Source organism: Solea senegalensis, linkage group LG13 (genome assembly GCF_019176455.1).
Source record: "Solea senegalensis isolate Sse05_10M linkage group LG13, IFAPA_SoseM_1, whole genome shotgun sequence".
In the NCBI taxonomy this organism is placed as follows: Eukaryota; Metazoa; Chordata; class Actinopteri; order Pleuronectiformes; family Soleidae; genus Solea; species Solea senegalensis.
The window spans coordinates 12,305,601-12,327,185 of NC_058033.1; the positions used below are offsets into that span (position 1 = coordinate 12,305,601).

Genomic DNA, 21,585 nt, shown 5'->3' on the forward strand with positions numbered 1-21,585 from the left:
ATCCCTCCATGGTAAAATGACAGACGTAAAACAGCATGTAAAGATTTACAGTAAGTTACATAATGACAGTGGCACCAGAATCTCAGTTATTCTGTCAATTCTTTTATTGCTGAACGTGATAAAACAAAAATGTCATATGCAATCCCTAAAAGGGAGCTGAGAAACATCCTGCAGCAAGAGTTGAGTTTCTGTGCACAAAAACAGATGCGAGTACAGAAAACATCAGGAAGCAGTTTATTAATCACAGACAGCCTGACTATATTCACTGGATGTACAACTGGCGCCGCTGCTGACACCAAGCTCTATGAGGGAGCTCAGAAGCTGACTGCGACTAAAATGAACCATTTCAGACTGAATCATTAACAGACGGGAGCAGGTGAAGGAGACACAATGACAATCCACACCTCATCTGCAGGAGATGAACAGTCATGGACAGGAAGTGTTTTTTTTTTTACTCATAAAAAGTTAACAGATATGTGCATAGGCTTTTTGACAATAGACATTGCTGATGGTGCAGGAACATGGTGACATGATGCTATTCTAATAACTCCTGAAGGTTCCCTCAGTTCTCTGATGGTGGAGTAACCAGCCGTCCATTATTACATCTTCAGAGTATCTGTGTAAGGCAATCTGTTGATTCTGTCTGTCACTGTGCTGCTGCATTTATTATCTCAGCACATTTTAAATTACAGAGGAAACAGTAGAACAGGATGAATGGAGAAAAAAAAATACAATCATTAGCTGAATTAAAAAAAACAACCAAAAACAATTTGGTTGTTCTCAAACATATTCACACTTTCTTATGAGATCAAAGCTACATAAAAAACCCAAAAAACACTTATTTAAAGAAAGATAGGGTTTCATCCTGATAAAAATGCAGGATTAAAATGGGCATAGAATGAGTTTATTAGTGAGTAACGTGCCAGAGTCTGGCCACGTGTAAAATCACTGGGTTTTAAATTAAAATTAAATTCTGTTCCCTTTTGACACATTTTCAACCCTGCTGATCATTGTAGTGTACAGGAAGAATCTTTTAGGAAGACGAAGAAGGAAGTTGCATATCATTTCAAAACACAGCAGACAGGAGTAAACATTAAATGCTCATTTATGTGTGAAGTTCATGTTCGCCACAGTGTTACTGTTGTTTCAGTAGCTGGTGATGCACAATAACATGACCTCTGCACTCAGCCAATCCTGACCACCTTTGTTAAAACATCGGCCCTGTGTTTTTCTGGACACAATTTGTAGCAAAGCTTTTTTTATATGCACATTGCATATAGCCATGTATTATCAATTAAGAATAAAAAATGATGAAAATGAAGTTAATTGAAAAAAACTAAAATAAAATGGATGCTTGATTTAAAATACTTATTTCATAGTCTTAGTGTCAATAAGTAGTCATATCACTTTCTGCCACGAGCACAAGTCCCAGAGTGAAACGATCTTCTCGCTTTTGTGAATGCTTTCAACATGACTCGGACGTGAAGAAGAGTCTCGAGCACACGAGTAGCTCCCGTCATTGCACTTTAAATAAAACGCTTGTAAAACTGCAAATCATACAAATAACCACTCTGCTCTTCATCTTTGGTCCTGTTGGTTCACCGTAGGAAACTTTGCGGTTTACAGCAGGGAGAGCTTAACCTTTACCCTCATTGAGGTAAAGAGCGACAGCCTACACCAGCCCCTTCTGTCCATAACAAGGCCATAAAAGCACTTTAAGATTTCAAAATGTTGCATAAAATCACATAAAAAACATGCTGAATAATATCCTCTGCAATGCCATCAAGCCAGGAGAGGATACATTCATCCACACATGCACACACTCACTTTTGGTGGAATGGCTGCTTCTTATAGGAAGCACTAGAGTGGATTTTTTTTCTTTTTTTTCACCTGCACAACTCTCCCATTCACATTGCAGGAGTCCTGGTATGCAGGTTGGGCATTAGCAGGGCTTTGTTAACCAGGAAGTTTTGCGGTGATAGTGGTTGTTGTGAGAAGGACTGAGGTGAGACGAGGGTGGAGGTCACGCATGTGGCTCCCCAACAGAGGTGGAGCCGTTGGCTTTACTCTTATTCCTACTCCTGCGGCTGAGCATACGGCTAAGTGTGGCTGTACGGCTGGCGCGATCCACTGCAGCTGGAGACTCCAAGTAAACCAGGTCGTTGTGGGACTGGCTCATCCCTGGGTCCTTGCGCTGGTGACGCCGCCGGAAGAAGAGCTTGGCGCTCTTCCTTAGGAAGCTACCTGTTAGCAGAGAAGCAGAGGACAGGACACTTTTATTTAAGGCCATAGGCTGTATATAAAATGGATGTAGTCTTCTGGTTGCAAAACAAACTCCAATTTTGAAGCCCCGAGATTCTTGATTTGACCAGTGATGTGGGTTAGTTCTTGCGACCAAAGACCAACCAGGCACCTATTAAACTGTACTCGCTGCCTACCCTCTAAATTGAACATAATTAGCTAAATTGACATCATGTTCTATTGATGAAGACCTTGAACTAGTGATTGAGTATCATGTGAGAATTGGGCTCATTTTCCCATACACTTCCACTTCAATAGAGTGCTTTGTGCAATCAGCAGAGTCGTCCCCTGGTAGCCGACTGCTACTTCTGTCTCACTTCCTGGGCTTTATGTTAAAAAACCAGAAGACTATGTCCAGTCTATGGTTACGACAGTGAGACGAATGCCGTGTCTCAGCTGACAAGTGCAGCAGCATGCAATGCAGTGTGACTGCCTGAAATGAGGTCTGGAGCCAAGGCAGACGGACACATTTGTTAAAATGGCAGCTCAGGAACGAGGACTAACTATATCTCTGGCAGTGTAATGTCCAGGTAACATGCCACACAACAATTCATTTTTAAGGGAAGTGAGTGAAGCAGGCAGTAGTTATTTTCACAGCTGACAATCGCAGTCATATGTTATGATGTTTCGTTTCTGCTGCGTGTTCAAGGACTGTTTGTTTTAGGACTAACACCAGTTGGAATGCTGGAATACAAACACTACTACATGTGTTTGCACTGACTAAAGAAAGCCTCTGGGCCTATTCAGTATTCCTTTGAAGGATCTGAAGTTGCAGTGGCTGCTTTAGCAGTCAACAGACTCTCATCACGCCTGCCACAATGTCTTTGGACAAAAGTCTACTTTGTCATCGGCATGATTTCAGCTTTTATGGCCCAATCTGCGTCGTGGTCTTCAGTCATCCTCAAGACCAAGTGAATATTTGTGCCAAGTTTTAATGAATTTACTAAAGATGTTCCTAATCATTATGCCTTCAGGAATCGGGATAAAAAAATGTTACTCATTCATCCTTCCTTGGTCAGACTTTGGATACTTAAACATGCACTTGTAAATTTGTGTTTAAAGCTGGGGTGTAAGCAAAAGCAAGCTACACTTAAAACCGACTGCCCTTGTTACAAAGCATCACCCTCAAAAAACATGAAAAACCTAACCCAGGAGAATGAGCACCGAGGCCACATCCATACTGCTGCGTCTTCATTTGAAAAATGATCTACGTCCAGATGAGGGTTTCATGTCACGTAAACATTACATCATGCTGATTCTCTTCTCTCAAATAGTTTGCTCAGTTTTACAAAGGGCTACTAATGAGAAATAACAATGCGCAAAATTAAGAGCACAAACTGGCCAATAATCAGGAAGCAAGTGTGGGTACGTCACTGCTTTCAAGGGTGTCTGTTTCTGCCAGTTCAGACACCACTGGCTTCACAACACCAGACCTATCTGGAGCAGAATTTATGTATGTTTTTAACTGAAGACAGTAGTGATGGATGGAGCCTGAGAGGACAGTTTCACTGCGTCATGTCTGAATCACCGGAGCCAGAACTCCACAAGGAGGCTATCGTCTCTGCTTGTGACGTATAGGCTGTCGGTGACTAAATGCCTCCCTTTTACCAGAAGAGTTCATGTGGCGACGTAGAGAGGAGCGAGGGGGGAAGCTAACGGCAACAGACAGGAAGTGAGCCAAAATATGACACAGCTGATAGCAGCAAACTACAAAACGAATTGGATATTGCACAACTAACCATGTCATCTACTCTACTTCTCTAGAACAGAAACTACAGTGCATGTGTACTACAGTACCACAGATACTGCGAGTAACTCATGAAGTAACTTACTCATCTGGACATAATGTGAGATTTGCACTGCTTTCCTCTAAGATGGTGATGAGAGTTCAGAAAGGACAGGTTGTAATGAGCAGGAGGAAAAGAGGGAAGACACAAAAGAGGAACACAAAGAGCAGACTGCATCACAGACCCAACAATATGTTTTCTGTGGAATTTAAGTGGAGCTGGGGATATGGCAAAATATATTATTTTGACACATAATTATCACAACACTTGTTAACAGAAAAGAAATTCTCACATTTGAGGTAAAACATTCAAAGCAAATTAGACATATATACATTACACGGTGACAAATCACGTCGTCACCCAGTCCTAACTTTAATTAAAATGTACTGTATAAAACAACACTCTATTCATCCACATCATATGTTGTTCCCCCTCTGCATCCTCTTACCTCTACTCTTCTTGCAGCTCACTTCAGACACACACATGGACAGTGAAGAATTGTCGATTTCCTCTCCCGTCTGGCTCTCCCAGTCTTCTGGGGGCCGGCCAATTCCACTGGGGCCCTCTTGTGGCTCCGACATCTCAGGAGGGCTACTGGACCCCGACGCAATCGCTGTGGTCGCCTCCTGAGTGGAGCTGTCCTCCGACATCGAGGCATCCATCGCCGCAGCGTAGCCGGCCATCAAAGCGAGTTCATCGTCCTGTGACAAGGGCGTCTGGAGGAATATTCACATTTAAAATCTGTTACCAACTACAGGGGAAAAAGCCTTTAGTTCTTCTGCCAGTCAAGCCTTAAAACCACAGTCTGCTTCTATATCTCATATACTGTATACATATATAGATATATGATATTTTGTAGTTGTGCTTTTGTTCTTTTTTTATCTTGCCATATGCTTTTATATCTTTTTTCCCCTGTTGTGTTACCTCCTCTCAGTTTTAGAACTATCTCAATTGTTTCACTGTGAATCATTTTGGATTGCCTCAGTGCATGAAATGTTCTATACGAATAAAATTGCTTCCTATTTTGGTCTCTGCCTCTAGTTTTCCATGGGAAGGGGGGGGCTTTAAATCATGAACACGTGAAATGAATATCAGCAACAAATGCAAGCCTTCCCGTTTCTGGCCTTGACACTCGGTATTTACTGGAAAATAAGCAATCTGGACATGCAACTGCCACATGAAATAATGTCTGAGGGATGTGTGCTTTTATCTTTAGGAACGTGTTTTTGATTATGTGTCATTTTTTGCCCATTACATTAACCAGATCACAACAACAAGACTCTCTCTTTTTGTCTGTACTACTGTTGCGAGTACACCAAAACAGATTTGACTGGACAAGGCAACCTCGTTTCAACTAGAATCTATCTCTTTCCTCACTTTGGTGAGGGAACACAACAGCTTTAACTGCGGTTTGTGGAGAAGAGCACTCCTCTACTTCTATGACATACACAAAATAACAGCATAAAAGTTTATTTCTGAACAGTAAATGCAAAAGTGCAGAGTTGTTGACGTCTAATACAGCTCCTTACTTTAGCGATGCCTGAGATAATGATGGTGCTCTTCTTCACTGGGGACTTGAGCTTCTGCTTGGCAGAGTGGTGGAGTTGCCTGATGGCGGCCTCGGCCACCGGGTCTGTGCCGTTGAGCATGAGCAGCTCCGTGTCAGAAGAGGACAAAGCCTTGCTGACCGGGGCCCCCGACAAAGACGCCTGCTCCGACACTCGTCGCTCCGACAGCTTAGGGTTGTTGACCACAGGTTTCTGGGCAGGGTCTGAGGAAAGAGAAGATCATTTTAATCAACTGCAGCAGGAGTATAATGGGAATCAACATTTATTATAACTCATAAATTGCCAACATATGACGATGTGCACTTCTGAGTCTGAAACATTTTTTTATTCTAGGAAAAGGAAAGTTCTTACTGATGACATCAGTGAGCTCTGTTATATTCAGTCGTCTCAATAACACATAACATGACAGTGAGTCAGCATGTCTGTGCAGCTAAATGATATTTAACAAACATTGAGGTAATTGTTATTGTTACCAGTGCTTCTTGTGTCAAATGTTTACCATTTTAAAAGAGCTACCGACATCTAAAATGTTGCTGTGTTGTTCGAGAACAGCACATTTAAATGCAGTAAATTACATTATATAACTGTAATAAGGTGTTTGAGGTTTTAAGGTTCACTGACACTTCTTCTCTTCACCACCTGCACTTATTTGTAGAAGTTATTTGTTGACAAATTACAAACCTTAATACTACTATGTAACTGTGAGTTTCCCATGCATCACGCAGAACCAGATAATCACTCTATGTACAGTTTTGTATTGTTTTGGTTTTTGAGAGTTGCGCTGACATTATAGTGACAAAAAAAACCCAAAACACTGGCTCCATGTGTAAACCAACCGTAGCGGGATGTTTCACATGTTTCCTGTTCGTTTTCTGTAACTAACAGATACATGTATGTATATGTATATGTATATGTATATACATATACATATATACATACATATATATTATATATATATACATATATATTTATACATACATATACATACACCCACAACAACCCTGCAATTGTCTTAATTAATATTGGTTTATATATTTATCCCTCTGTGTGTGTGTATATATATATATATATATATATATATATATATGTATATATGTATATATATATATATATATATATATATATATATATATACATACATATACATATACATATACATATATATATACATATATATACGTCTATATCTATTTTCCAGGGTTATACATGTGAAGCTATCTTCTGGGAATCAAAGCTTTATTTACTTATAGGCTCAGAGAAGTGTTTAGCGTTGCTTTGGTAAAAGAACTCTACAGTATCTTCTCTGACAAAAGGCCTGGGTCACACTAAATGCATGACGCAGATCAGCTGCATCATGCATATCTCTGTTAGTCACACAGGAGGTGTGTTTTCTGTGTGTCTGCTACAGAGCTGCTGCTTTGGTTTGTAATTGAAAACACAAGTATAATAATCATATGTGAGCAGGGTTTGCCAACAATAATATACTTTGAAATATGCCTCTGTAATATACAATACCAGGACTCTTTCACAATAAATGCCTTGCTGGACAAAAAAAATCTATGGACTCTTAGAACTGAAACACTAGTGTGTTTTTTGAAACCGGTTCATAAAGTGTTATCGACTGTGATTGAATTACATGGGAGCCAATGGCAGCTGCGCTCCCATTAAAAGGAGTGGGGCTCCCATGAAGGTAATCAAAATGTACAACTGTGGAGGTTGTTAAAATATAACTAAAAACCAAGGAGTGTAGGTTTGTGTGTGGACAGTTGGGACATGTCCACCAATATTTGGAGAAAGCCAGATTGTCCCTTCCAATATTAGAGACAGGGCAACATGTATGTGTGCGAGGCGATTTTACAAGCATTAGTGAATGCATCGCGGCTGAGCAGAAATACTGCTGCAAGTCAGAGGGAGAGGAAGAGAAAGAGAGAAAGAGAAAGAGAAAGAGAAAGAGAGAGAGAGAGAGGGGGGGGCAGGTTCTGACAACTCTTTCTCTCTTAACATACATATTATTATTTTAATCGCAAACAATGTAGTTTTCAATGCAAAGAGTGTAATTTACATAAATGAGAAATGACTGTGTTGCTCTTTGTGTTTAAGTGTCCGTATCACAGTATGTCATGCTTTTCACACACTGGATGATAATAACTAAGGCTTTACCACTCTGGTTGGTGCTGTGCAGTGTCACAGTATAGCAGTGCAGTACCTATATTGAATCCAAGTGGGAATGGTCGACCTGGCTTGCTCTTCACTGCGGTGATGGTGGTGACCACGGTGCCACAGGGCATGACTGTACGATCCATCTCCACCTTCTTATTGGAGGCTGGAGTTGGAGGGTGCCAGGACCTCACCTCGCTAGGCTCCAAGTAGGTAAACTGAGGAATCCAAACACACAAACACACGGTTAATATTCTGACACTGTGTCAATGAAAACCTCAGTCAAACAAAAATGTAACTAGATCTATTGACATTTAAAGGTCTTACGTCAGTAGTAAGTGATCCAGTCACTGTGTCTTTGGTCGTGAGTGCAAATGTATGCTGTCCTTTGGGCTGTTTTCTCACCAGATCTAAAGGCACCGACGTCTGACCTAATAAGGATTCTGACAAAGAGGACACATCTGGTTTAGCTTTAAAGAGCCAAAGCATGTGGCAGGTAAAGCTAATAAGACATATAAAAAAGGAAGCAGTAACATCATGGGTTTTGCCTTACTCTCTAGAGGTTGTCCATCATTCATCAGCTGAATACTGAGCTCCTTTGATCGTCCATTCAATTCACTGTCGAGAAAGAGAGAGTAAAAATGAATTTAGAAAACCACTCATTAGTCATGGACTGTAAGATCAACACTGGACAAACACCATTCCAGAGACGGCGGACGTTTTTCAGGACTCTTGTGGTTAAACTTACAAGATAAACGGCTGGTCCCAGGCAGGATTGGTTGTGTTCTTTAAAGCAGACGTGTTAAACTTCTGTGGAGGGTCATCTAACTGCAGCACACAAAGAGGATTCATGCTGCCTATAAACACAGCCAAAAACATCTCAGTGAGCATCACAGGAAACTTGGCGTGTGTGGTCCAAGTGTAGACACCATTTTCTACTGAAGTCATTCTTAAACCTGCCGACAGCTGATCAAATGAAACCTGCTGCTGCATCATTTAATTGTGCTATGTTCACTTAAATGGACAGAGGGGAATTCCACCTAGACTGTATACATGATGAATTATGCATACATTAGAGGAGACTCACAAGTACTGGCTGAAAGGTTTTCCTTACACACAAATGTGGGCAAAGGCCCATAAAGCCCATCTTAAAATTAACTTTATTACATTTATATTTAGACGTGTGGTAGATGCTTTTATCCAAAGCGACTTACAGGGGGTCAAGATATTAAGGTTACGTTGTAAAAGGACAAAAGGTAATAGAAAACATTCATTAAAACTACAGTGCAATCAGAGACATTCCTTACAGTTACAGCCCAATGAGAGACCATGAGGGGGAAAGAAATAATAAGCACTCGTCAAGTTCAAGTTCAAATTGCAGGGATATTGAGTGCTCAAGACAAGTTAGGGGTTAGATTTCAGAGAGAATGTGTTCTTGAGCGAAACAAGTCTTCAAGAGTTTCTTGAAGGTAGAGAGACTTCTCTGCTCTGAGAGCATTAGGGCCCACCAGTGGAGAACCAAAAATGAGAATGGGCAAGGAGCGGAGAGTGAAATGATGTTCATCGGAGGAACGCAGTGGTCAAAAGAGAGAGAGAGGGAGAGAGCCTACGAATGAATAATAGAGTTGACGGATGTGGGTGAAGACCCACAAGTCATTCTGTAGGTAAAGGGTCAGTGACTTGAATTTTATTCTACGAGCAGCGGAGTGACATTTGACTTTTAGGTTGGTTAATGACCAACTGGGCAGCTGTGGTCTTGAGCATGTGCAGTGATTTTACTCTACATGAGATACTCTGCAGGAGATAACCATGAAAGAAAAGGCCAGATTTTTTTTTGAAGCGATCTTGTGACAGTCTGCAATATTTTAGCCACAAGCAGATTCTTGTAATGCAGTGGTTTCCCAACCATCCTTGAAGCCCCTTGTTAAGTGAATCATTATAAATGTTTATATGCAAAAATATACAGCAAGGTAACTTTGGTAGGAGTCTTTGGTACTTTTACACTTGTCAGACATGATATTTTGTTGTAAGGTATCAGGTATAGTTCCAAACTGCCCTGATTACACTTGCTTATGCAGTAATGATCACAGAGGTTCAGTAATGGTAATAAATAGCATAATAAATTTAAAGGTGGACCAAAAAACGGGTTTTAATTTGGGGGACAACAAATTCTGATTATCCAAAAGAGTGTGTGTTTTTCACACACTCTTTCACTCTTTCACACACTGTGTAATATGCTCAAATATCATTTTAATAACCTCACAACCTCACCATGTGACCTCTGGCAACCCCCAGGTTGGAAACCATGGTTCTAATGAACACAATATCAGCAACCATCTTAAAGAATAAAACAGGAATTGTCACAAGTAAAGATAAGTTTAAAGAAGGAAGGACGACAGAGAGTTAGGTGTCAAATGCCGTATCATGTTTCCGCAGCGCAGTGATGAGCAGAATACTTAGAAAGACAACAGCTGACTCACAGTGACTGAGCAGCGACTCAACACAGGAAGGACAAAAACAAAGCTGTTGTAGTTTGAGCCTTTATCATTACACACACAGTGGTGTTTAAAGCCTCTGCTTTCATAGCCGACAACAGAATAGTGCTTTGTTTGTTTCTACTCGGAGAACCAAACTTCAGTATTGGTGTGCAACGCTACACCAAGTGTGGCGACAATAGCTTAGTGTTGAATAAAATGTATCAAATATTTTCAGAATTTTACCTCGCTGCTGTTGTTTGGTGAATATTGGGTGCTAGTTCGATGAGATAAGCAGCAGGTGGCGCAAAGCAACGCACCACATAAAACTAATGACATAAGGAGTAGCTTTAAGAGTAACATGGTCATGCATTGTTTATACCTCTCATCTGTTATTGTAGCAATATTTGCTTTTTGCACTGAAAGTCAAAATGTCGTCCTTTACTCACAGAATCTTTTTTCTATCAGACTTAGTATCTTTTATCAACTATTTCACCTTCCTCAATTTAAAAAAAAATTTTTTTTTTCTTTTACATGCAAAACAAAAAAGCACAATTTTATGGATTTTATTTTATTATTCATTAGCTCTTCCGTGATTGGTTTCTAAAGCTTTTTCTATCATATCTGTTGAAAGCCTCTTCATGTCCTGTAAGCCTTCAATAAATGGGACAAAAAAAAGAAAAAATGTCTGTGGCCCTTGCAATACTGCAATAAACATGACACAGCTACACAGAGAAAAATTAAGAAGCAGAGAGAGAGAGAAATTTCCAACCTGCAGCATCCTCCTCCTGATTGAGAATCACCCGGATGTTTTTCACTAGCAGCTTCCAGTCGTGGGCACGGGGTGGTTTTGGGGGCGAGACAAATTGGTTTTGGATTTCCTATTGAAGGAACAGCAGCAAATTAATCACTGGAACAGCTTGATCGATAGCAGCTCCTCTGTGAAATTGCAGTATTCCCAAATTAAAACATGTAGCTGAAAAATGAAATGAGGAAAAAGCATTTCAAGCATTTTGTTAAAATTGGTCAAGGTTCAAAAGAGTGAAGACAGATATGTGCGCTTTACTTCTGCATTAATCCAGAATGTTAATGAGCAATACGCTGTTTTGGTTGTGATTTAGTACACCTCAGCACACTCCCTACGCTCCACCAACAGTTAGAGACTTCTCTCCCCAGGACTAAAACCCGCACACTTGGAGACCAGGCCTTTATAAAATCCTTTAATTTGTGATTGTTTTTACTACGGTTTCTTGATTTCTTGATTGTTGTTTTTTTTAACTCCTTTTTGATTGCTTCTGTAGCACTTTGGGATTCTTTTTTAGAATATAAAGTGTGTTACAAATAAAATGTATTATTATTATTGTTATTATTATTATTATTATTATTGTTATTAAGTGAGACTAAATGAACACTTTCAGGACAACCCAAATGAAAGGCTGATAAAGAGACTGGCGCGGCAGGTATGACTCACAAATGCAGCAGCACATTAGAATTTGCCCTAATGTGTCCAGTGACAGTGACGTCATATTCCTTTTGCATATGCGTCATTGTTGTGGTTGTCTGCCAGAAGCAGTGAAAATTGACTCTAGCTGTGAGCACAGTACAATATCATTTGTAAAATCTTGGTTTCTCTTAATTTGATATGCATATTCTACCAAGTGAAGGATTTTAGTCACCAGGCATCTGGATCCAATATTTTCAAAGAAACAAGCTGAGCAAATGTTGACATTACTTCCATTTGTGTTGGTCCAACAGAGTTGGAGAAACCGGTTTTTAATGTGAAAAGGTTCTATTCATTGTTTAATCACAGGTTGTGTTTGTTTTGGAGAGGAGGTGAAACTTTTGAACTCTTAAGCATTAGATTATGCAGTGATTGATGGAAAGTAGGGAACATTGTTGTAGATTAAACTTCAATGCTGTTCCTGTTAATCACTCTTTTGTCCTTTTTCATGAAGTCCTTTAATCAACGGTGTTAACACTGCCACCTTTGACAAGGTGGGGGAGGAGGAGACGTTGCATAAAAGGAACAGGCAGTTGAGAAAAAAAGCTTTTGTAAACACACCCTTTACTTAAATAATTATTTGTGTTGAGTCATTCACTGTCTGCTTATCTTTCAAATAACGTATGTTCTCAGTATATCTCGGTTTCATTTACTGCCCTCACTCAGCCTTTTCCCCTTCAGATGCTCATTGACCTCCCAACGGACAGACATCACTCTGTCTACAGTGACTGAGATTATCAGGATTAAATTACATTACATGTCATTTAGCAGACGCTTTTATCCAAAGCGACTTACAATGGAATCAAGTACAATTAGCCAGGGGTGGAATCGAACTTGCGACCATGATGTCTTTGGTACACAAGGTAGGGTCTTAACCACTGAGCCACTCCACCCCACAAATGAAAACATGTCAGGAAAAATAAAAATTAATCTAGTTTATCTCATTATCGCACTGTTGATATGAACTCTTGTCACTGATTTGCTTTCATTTTAATGGATGCAGACATTTTTGATCTTGAAATAAATAATGAAATAAATAAATTAAATTACAAAAGGAGTTAGGGTACAATTACTACTTAAGGACAAGGCCAGCTCTGAATTTATCTACCATGAGCACCGTCACTGAGGTCAAAATTCACTATCCATAATTGGTATGTGTGCAAATAAAACAAATTCTTAAAAAAATTCTAAAAGTTTTAAGTTCTGCGACTGTGGTAGAACTTCTGCTGAAGAAAGATTTTCATGTGTGGACCTTGGAAAATAATGCATTCAATTTCATTTGATTATCTGTGTCGGTGATGTAACAGTTACATAATGGGTAACTGACATCAATCTAATCACACATTCCTAGGATTCAAATAGACAATTTGGCAATTCAGTTTCAGAGAAAGTCAGACTTAGGCGACATAAATAAACAATAAACAACATCGTTTTTGACATCTAACAAACAAAATTAAACACAATCAGATTAACTATTCAAGCGAAAAGAATTTGGTCAGAGTGACGATCTTTGCCTGATATTCTCCGAAACAGTAAAGGATCTTTTTATGCATAAAGTGTGTTACACATTATGCATGCTGTTGCTCCAAGAGCACTTACTACAAATTTTGAATGTGATGATTAAATCAGAAACATATGACAATCACATGATAACTGTGCAAAGTGCACAACAGAAAAAAAAAGAAAAGAAAAAAGAGGGATCCATGTGATTTGGATCTAAAGACTGTGAGGCAGGGGTTTTGTTTGGCACATGGTAGTCACCGAGATTGATTTGCTGAATTTATGAGTGTTTCTGAGGCGATTGGAGCTTTGCAGGTTTGACCATCTTTCAGCAGTAACCCTTCAGAAGAACCACCACTGCAGTTCAGACTGTTCCCTTGTGAGGATGTAAACATTTAAGTCTGGTTCCTGAACTGGACCTATGGACACACAATTCTAATCCTGACCCCCAAAAAACATGCCTTAACCCTTTAAAGTTTTATGGAGTGACAAAATTGTCCTCACAACACTAGAAAGACATGCACACAAACACACATCTGCATTTTTGTGCGGCGGCTCAGAAGACGTCATTCATCAGGCACGACTCCTCCACTCACCTTGATCTCCGAAGCCTGAGCAGGCCTGCAGCTCAGCAACACAGAGGGGCGTGTCGCACAGAGCAGCTGCCTGAGCTGCTCCTCTATGGCTGCTACACTGGATGTGTCCTGACAGACGGAGAGGATGATATATACAGATTTATTTAAATATATATATATATATATATATATACACACACATATATATATATACACACACACACACACACACACACACAATATCCACCTCACTTCACCAGCTGAGCGACACAGTCAGCGACAGTGACTGCTGTTCATATTAATCAAAACACTGACTCTTTCCCCCCCCGACTCAATATTTATGAGCTTTGAACATGACAACTAACAAATATTAATTCCTATGAAGACAGAATTTCATGAAACACACATTCAGTTTATTACGGTAATTTTCTTTTGGTTTTAGTGAAATGCATTTGAATGATAGGCCTTATCTTATAACTTATATGACCTTTTTCTTAAAACATGACTAATGTTGCCACAGAAGAAGACACGGAGCTATGACGTAACTGTTTTATATATACAGAGGTGTGGAAAAGTGTTTGCCCCCTTCCTGATTTCTTATTTTTTAGCATGTTTATCACACTTAAAGGTTTCAGATCATCAAATAAATTTAAATATTAGTCAAAGACTACACAAGCAAACAAAAGGTTTGGATAGTTTTTTCCCCATAATAAATAAAATCATCATTTAAAAACTGCATTTTGTGTTAACTTGGGTTGTCTTTGTCTAATATTTAAATTTGTTTGATGTGTGTGTAACAAACATGCAAAAAAATAAGAAATCCGGATATGTGTGTATATGTACATATATATATATATATATATATATGTACCCAGGTCTATGAAACCAATTCTCGTGTGTACAGGGCCCTTCCGGTTTGAATATCATTATTTGATGCGTCAGCAGACAGCAGTAGATTGGCCTTATTGTCTTCTGCCTGTAAAATTACCTCGGTCATTCTGGGCGTCACCTGCAGGTCCCCAGTCTCCAGGTGAGACACTCCCCAGCTCAGCTTGATCTTATCTTCAGCCTGTTGCATCTGAAGCTGAGAAAACACACACACAAAAAAAATCATGCAACCTCATCATGCCACAGTGATCTGTTATACAGCTCATTACTTTCACTTTAACAGCATACCTATCACGGTAAATATCATAATGTGTTTAAAAATAAAACTTGAAAATTCAGTTTCCTGTTGTAAAAAGGGGCCGTCTAATGGCTAGATAAAAGAGGCAATCATATTCCTAAAAAGATATCAACTACTAGACCATCTGGTGGTCAAATATTTGACTTTAGCTAGAACATATATCGGTTAACCTTTTTTAGTGTCTAAAATCTGTTTTGCCTTGTGTACCCGCTGGCAGCCATGTTTTCAGAACATGCTCAGGCAGTGTTGAATGCGTCAGTATCTCCTACAACTACACTATCACAATGTGACCTATCAATTTGACATGTTAATGATTGCAGGAATCTACATAAAGCACCTTTTATTTGTTTGTGTAGTTAATCATGTTTAGTATACAAACGCTGTATAGTAACTGTAAAAAAGATCACATAATGCTGCAACTGTTAACATCACACAATCAGCCAACAAACATATCAGGTCAGCAGGATGTACATGAACACCTAACTCATCTGAAATAATCATGAAAGAGTATAAACAGCCTGAGCCATCCTGCCCTGGCATGCCTGGATTCCAGCAGAAGACACAACAGCTGCTGATGTGATGCTGAACATAGGCTCGATAGCAATAACACTTAGGACTAATGAAAACCTGGATCAGGTAATAATTTAACTGGAAGACTATTGACTATTGAGGTTCTTCACTTAAAGGCTATGTCCTCGAAGAATGAAACTGGTTTCCACTCAATGACCACAGAGCTTTTTCCTTTTTCCTTTAAATTTGGAAACTGTGGTGCTAAGTAGGAAATGAAACAGTGATCAATAGGAATTAGCATTAGATAAAATAAAAAAGTGGTTGCCTCTATGGTTTGTGTGGATGCAACTGTCCTACACAGACTTGCAATTTCCTTTAGCTTTTCTATTAGCTTCCCTACCATTTATTTAGCATATTGGTATATAGCATTTTATGGCATATTGGTAATTCCACACCAAAATACCTTGTTGCAAACATCTCAGCATAATAATATTTAAAATAATTATGAAGGTGTCTTTATTTAATAAGCATCCAAATGTCTAAAAGGCAGTTATATGTTGTATAGTTATACAGATGTAAATGGGGCATTTGCATGTTAAAGATTGTGTCATCACAAGCAACAGACCAGTGTTGCAGTAATGTGTTCAGGGTTAAAGCACAGCATATACAGTAAGTGTACTTGGTCGTCTGTCACATTCACAACATAACGTGCTAAGAGAATTCTGGCTCTGACCAGTGTAGAAACCCAACAAGTGGTTCAGTAGATGGAAGGAGACATTTGAAAAAGGCTGTCTGACTTTTCCAGAATAAAACTGTAACAATGGGAAAGGGGGGAAAAAAAGGACATAAGGCTTCCATTATGTTCCTGCAACAACTGACCCACAATCAAAACAAAAACGCCCCAACTCTAATCCTGACTTACACGTTGTAGCCTCTCACTCTGCTTGTATTTATGGCACAATGAGCTCAAGAGTTGTGACAAGCACCTTATTAGTGTAATGAGTGTTTAACCTCCACAGAAGTAATCTGCATCCATATTAACACATCTGAAATAGTATAGCATGTAACAATTCAGATACACAGAACATGTACATGACAGTCTAACAGTGTCTAACAGACAGTTTAAAGTGAAAGCCAGTTCTCTCCACTGCAGTTATTTACTTAGTTTTAGAAAAGAATGCCACAAAGTGAAAGTGAAAGGAAGACCAGAAAGTTATGTTGTGCTATCAAAACTTGCATTGAATAGATTTGGCATCATGTTCAGTATGCAACCCCCACCCCCCCAAGAAATGCTTAGGTGTCTAAGGATTTTGATTCTATACAGTATTGATCACCAGGAAACATATTGGTGCATATTTAATTTTTCTTAATGTCTTCTGTGTTTAGGATTTTAACTAGTATACTGTAGAGTCTACTCTGTATGGGTTTCATACAGGTTTTTACAACCTAGTAGTACTGCGAGTTGTGGCAGGAATTGAAAGTAGGTAACTGAGCCGGACAGAGGCCTTTTATAAACGACAGTTACCGACCTTTACTGCAGTCCAGACTTAAATGCAGTTTTCCAAACTTTTTCAAACTTCTGTTTCTGGGATTCTTAAACACCAGAGTAGCGTGAACAGCAGGTGTAGCTGCAGAAAGATGTGTGTATATATGTGTATGAAAATGGACAAGTATGAATGTAGGCATGGTGAGCCTTACTGACAATGGGCCAAAAGATGTCAATTCATCTTTCTGTCCTTTGGCAAATCATTTGGAAGTTTTGCCAAAGACAGAAAGATCCCCCAACTATCTAATCTATGCTGCTGCCAACAAAGGGCCAACACATCATTTTTAATAAAATCTCCCATTAAACTAAACTGAAATGACTGCCAAAGGACACAATTCCTTCCTCTGACACTTCATAGCTAAAGAGCTATTTCACAAGAACATATGAGTCATGGTTTATTTCTCAATATTAACAATCTTAGCACATACTATAAGACCAACTATATAAAACATTTACCTGCAGCTCCAGTGGGGCTATAGAGATGGTGTATTTATATGGATTGGCTGTAGCCATGGCTGAAAATGTTGCTCTGAGGGCAAACTCAAGTTTCTCCCCGACCACGGTGAAGCAAGAGGCCTGCTGGGAAGACAAAGGAGGACATTAGTGTAATGTAAATCTACTAAGAATGTAAGAGTTAACACAGGAGCAACATTCACAACACACAGTTAGACCATGACTAATGAAAACAGGTCAAATAAGATGTGGAAAGAATTTGCAGTGTGCCGTGTGTCCACACATGTGTGATGGGAACTGTAAATGTGTGTAGATCCTTATGCCCTCACTGTTGTGTGTCTGCCGGTGTTTGGATTTGCTGCCTACAACCTATATGCCTTAAAGATTTACAATGAAATGGAAGAGACAATCTATACTAGTTTCCAAATGTATCAACAGAGTCTAATGAGACTCTGTATCAACTATAACAAATCAATAATAATATTCAGTTTCAGAGAAAGTCAGACTCAGGCGACATAAATACACATACATACATACATATGTCCTCATTTTTGATATTTAACAAACATAATAGCAAAGTCTTAATAGTGTTTTTTCTGTTCTGTGGTTTTGGGGTAGAGTGAATGGTGTTTTGTCCAGTTTGGTTTAAATCATTGAAAGGGGAAACTGAGACAAACATAGGTACGGGTGCATTCCTGTCTGTCTGCTCCTCCTTAGTGCTGAGCTTCACAGATATATAAGCTTCTTAAAGGGCGAACACACATACACACACTTGTGCAGCTATTCATCTTTGGACACTGCACTGACCTAAAGCAGTAACAAGGACATGTACATACACACAGAGAGACTGAGAGAGGGTGAAAATAAGCATCTGTTCATTAACCTCCCCACATTCATCAACAGAACACCTGGTATTTTGCTGTATATCATGACAATCACAAAGAAAAGTGCTGAGTTCACACTGGGAGCTTAACAAAGCCTCACCATGCCAACAACACAGTAAACAATTTGCCCCTATCTGACCTTTCAAAAAAAAAAGAGTCTGCTGGTGGCAGTTTGCTTTACACACATTCACAATCACACATCATCAATATGACTGATTAAAAAGCAACATGCAAGCAATCAATGTGCAGTGGTTTACTGTTTAATGTGCAGAAAATAAATGCCAAGTAGATTCATTTTATTTATCAGGGGTAAACATCAGTATGCAATCTGAAGGCCTGATGAATTGTGCTTGTCAAATGCAGGCTATATGCAGCTCTGGTTGCAGAGCAACTCCTTCTCAGATGAACTAGGGAAGGGGAGATTGATATAAGGGGCAGTCTATGTCAATGCACAAGATAAACAAGGAAATTAGAAATCTATAAAGTGCCTGCATCTATAATCTGTTTGGATGCTAAATCTGTCATGAAAGACAAATGGTTTATTATGAAAGAGGTTGTAGAAGAAGGAGAACACAACTTACATAAAACCAAAAACGGATCGATGACCAAAGGTGGCAACAAAACAGCCATCAACAAAGGGCAAAAACACATTTAGCCGATAAGCAGTAATCCTACAGCTGCATTCATAACAAATTGATTTTGTGAATAAGTCTACCTGGCTCCTGGAAGACTTCTGAACGCTTGACACTTGGCTGACCATGAGCTCTGATTCTTCAATTTCATCATCTTCAAATGTCAACAAGACAGCCCCCTGACGAGGAAAAAGACAAAGATTAAAACAACAGGAAACACCTTAGACAACAGTCAGTACAGAAGGCCTTAAGGTCCAGTCAATAAATGAACAATGATCATTATTATGAAAGAAAACTAAACACGGTGCAGGATTGTTTGGGGAAGATGCTAATGTTACTCTGCAGGTGTGTATTTAAACAAAAACAAATATATAGAGTAATGTTGATGTCAAAGCATACATTTGCCACTACTGAAGATCAGTTATAGGGCTCGACCTATAGGGGTTTTTCTGTGGTCGATGTTAACAATCAGGGCATCTGATGGCTGATACATTTTACTTTTCTTTTTTCCCCGTGATTTCCATCTGATAAAATGTATGAATTTAATATAACAAATGACAGAAAAACACAGATAAACGATACTTAAGATCTGTCTCCCTAGTCTGCACTGCAGTGCACTTGTATATTTCAAATATTAATTTGAAATAGACATGAAACAGGTATTCTGAAAACAAAATAACTGGCCGATTCATTTAAATAATACTGATTAAAAAATGGCAAATACTCACAAACCATATTTTAAAGAATGGACATGGACTTCAAGTTTCTACCCTGAAGCCAAATTGGAAGTAAAAGATATGATAAATACCCACCAGGGGGTGACTCAATTGATTGCAAAATAATCTCAGTTTGAATGGAAATCTATGAAATCTATGAAAAAGGGCATATTTCCCACTTGAGTTGTAATGCAAGTAAACATTTGTCTGAAAAGTGAAAGGTCTCATTCGAGAAGAAGACTCGAGTTTTGAGTCTTCTTCAATTGCACATGATCTCAACTTTGTCAATTATGCTGTTATTTAATAATAAAAATAAAGGACAAACTCCCTGCAAATATGAGTGTGACTGACAGCTGGTATGTCTAATAGGAGTCTAGTTGCAGGTGATGCCTGTGAACTTCTGTTTGTAAAATGTCAATATGGTAGTGGTGGCCATATTGAGAATCTTGAGACTTCAAAGCAGGACTTCAAATTCTTATGGGTGATATGATCACTACTGGCTGCCACTTGGTCTATCTCTATCAAACAGTATTGTCATGTACACCTATCAGGCACAGCAATTAATGAGTGACTAATTTTAATATGGCAGGTCAGTGTTTAGTGACCTTGTCAAGCCTTTCATTGTACAACGTTCAAAAATAAGTTTGAAATGTTATTACAAGTTGTTAAGAACAAACTCCTTCTCGAACAGCTCTGACATACACTGCTCTGTGGGTGTATGTCACCTGCAAATCAGTGTATGTCTCAAACATATGGTGACATTTGAAGGAACATCAGCGTTAAATTGGCTTGTATGGGTCTGCAGCTCATTTGAATGATCATAAAACCAGCTTGCACTCTTTATATAAGTCACCTGCTGCCACAGTGAGGAGTGGGTGATCCGCGGTCATGAGACTTACCCCACGCTTCCTCGATTCGTCGTTGAGAGCGCTGCACCAAGCTCCTCTCCAGCGACTTTTCCAGCTTTTCAGTGACAGCGCCCATTTCAGCAGAGCGGCGGCTTCCTCCTTCGCCGCATTGTCCTCGGCTGTCCTCTGCTTATTTCTTTCACGTTTTTGCTGGATGTATTGAATTAAATACACCAACAGAGTGACCAGGGATGCGATAAACAGTGTGACCATGCACAGCCACTGCGGATCCTCCAGACCAAAATGTGAACTGGCACTTTCCAAGTCGGACATTCTTTGCAAATGTAGACAGCTTAACACACCTCCTTTGAGAAATGTCCTGAAATCCTCATAGTATGTATTTGGTCTGGCAAAGTGTGAAGTCAGTGCAGGCAAATTCCCACAGCCGATAATAGCGTTGGTCTCACTCCCCTGGACAGATAGTGCGTGTTGTTATCCATGTTGCAGTTCTCCATTGCAGCCTCTAAACACCAAACAACATCGCAACCTGCATGTTGAGACCTATAGCCAGTTGTAGCTAAGGTAGTCTCCGGGTTCAGATAAACCAGCAGAGAAGCTCTCTGTTCTATACTCATTCAATATGCGGGTTAGCTTACTTAGCTAATCTTCGACAGACTTCGCTTAACTAGCTATTCTTCATTAGCTAATAAGCCGCTAAAAGTTTACCAAGACCCGGTCATTTCCAAACTCAGCGGCCGAGTCCCACCAGCCGACATCCAGATATCGAACAAGAGCAGCGCGGAAACATCCTGAATGTTGTGAAGTCAGTCAAAGCCGTTTGACTCGGTCTGACTGGAGCGAAGTTGCCAAGTGGAAACGGATATGTGGCACAAACTGTAACTCCCAGAATGCACCGCGAACAAATGCGAGCATTTGTTGTTGTCGGA

General features: G+C 39.5%; 1 protein-coding gene across 3 annotated transcripts; it reads right to left on the minus strand.

The window, feature by feature from the left end:
- Window positions 1-80: 80 nt before the first annotated feature.
- Window positions 81-21,513, minus strand: LOC122779525 (C2 domain-containing protein 2). Of its 3 annotated transcripts, XM_044041973.1 has the most exons (14): window positions 20,690-21,513; window positions 19,158-19,253; window positions 17,562-17,684; window positions 14,852-14,947; window positions 13,885-13,992; window positions 11,060-11,168; window positions 8,562-8,670; window positions 8,367-8,431; window positions 8,141-8,256; window positions 7,863-8,031; window positions 5,618-5,859; window positions 4,537-4,804; window positions 4,134-4,170; window positions 81-2,244 (listed from the first exon to the last, which is right to left on the minus strand). In XM_044041973.1, exons 1-14 carry the CDS (start codon window positions 20,969-20,971, stop codon window positions 2,241-2,243), a joined length of 1,824 nt encoding a protein of 607 aa, XP_043897908.1. In that variant the 5' UTR covers window positions 20,972-21,513; the 3' UTR covers window positions 81-2,240. The 3 variants fall into 3 exon arrangements, with proteins under 3 accessions (XP_043897908.1, XP_043897907.1, XP_043897906.1); XM_044041972.1 differs by lacking the exon at window positions 4,134-4,170 and having other exon boundaries at window positions 17,562-17,681; window positions 20,690-21,512; XM_044041971.1 differs by lacking the exon at window positions 4,134-4,170 and having other exon boundaries at window positions 20,690-21,512.
- Between the last annotated feature and the right edge of the window lie 72 nt (window positions 21,514-21,585).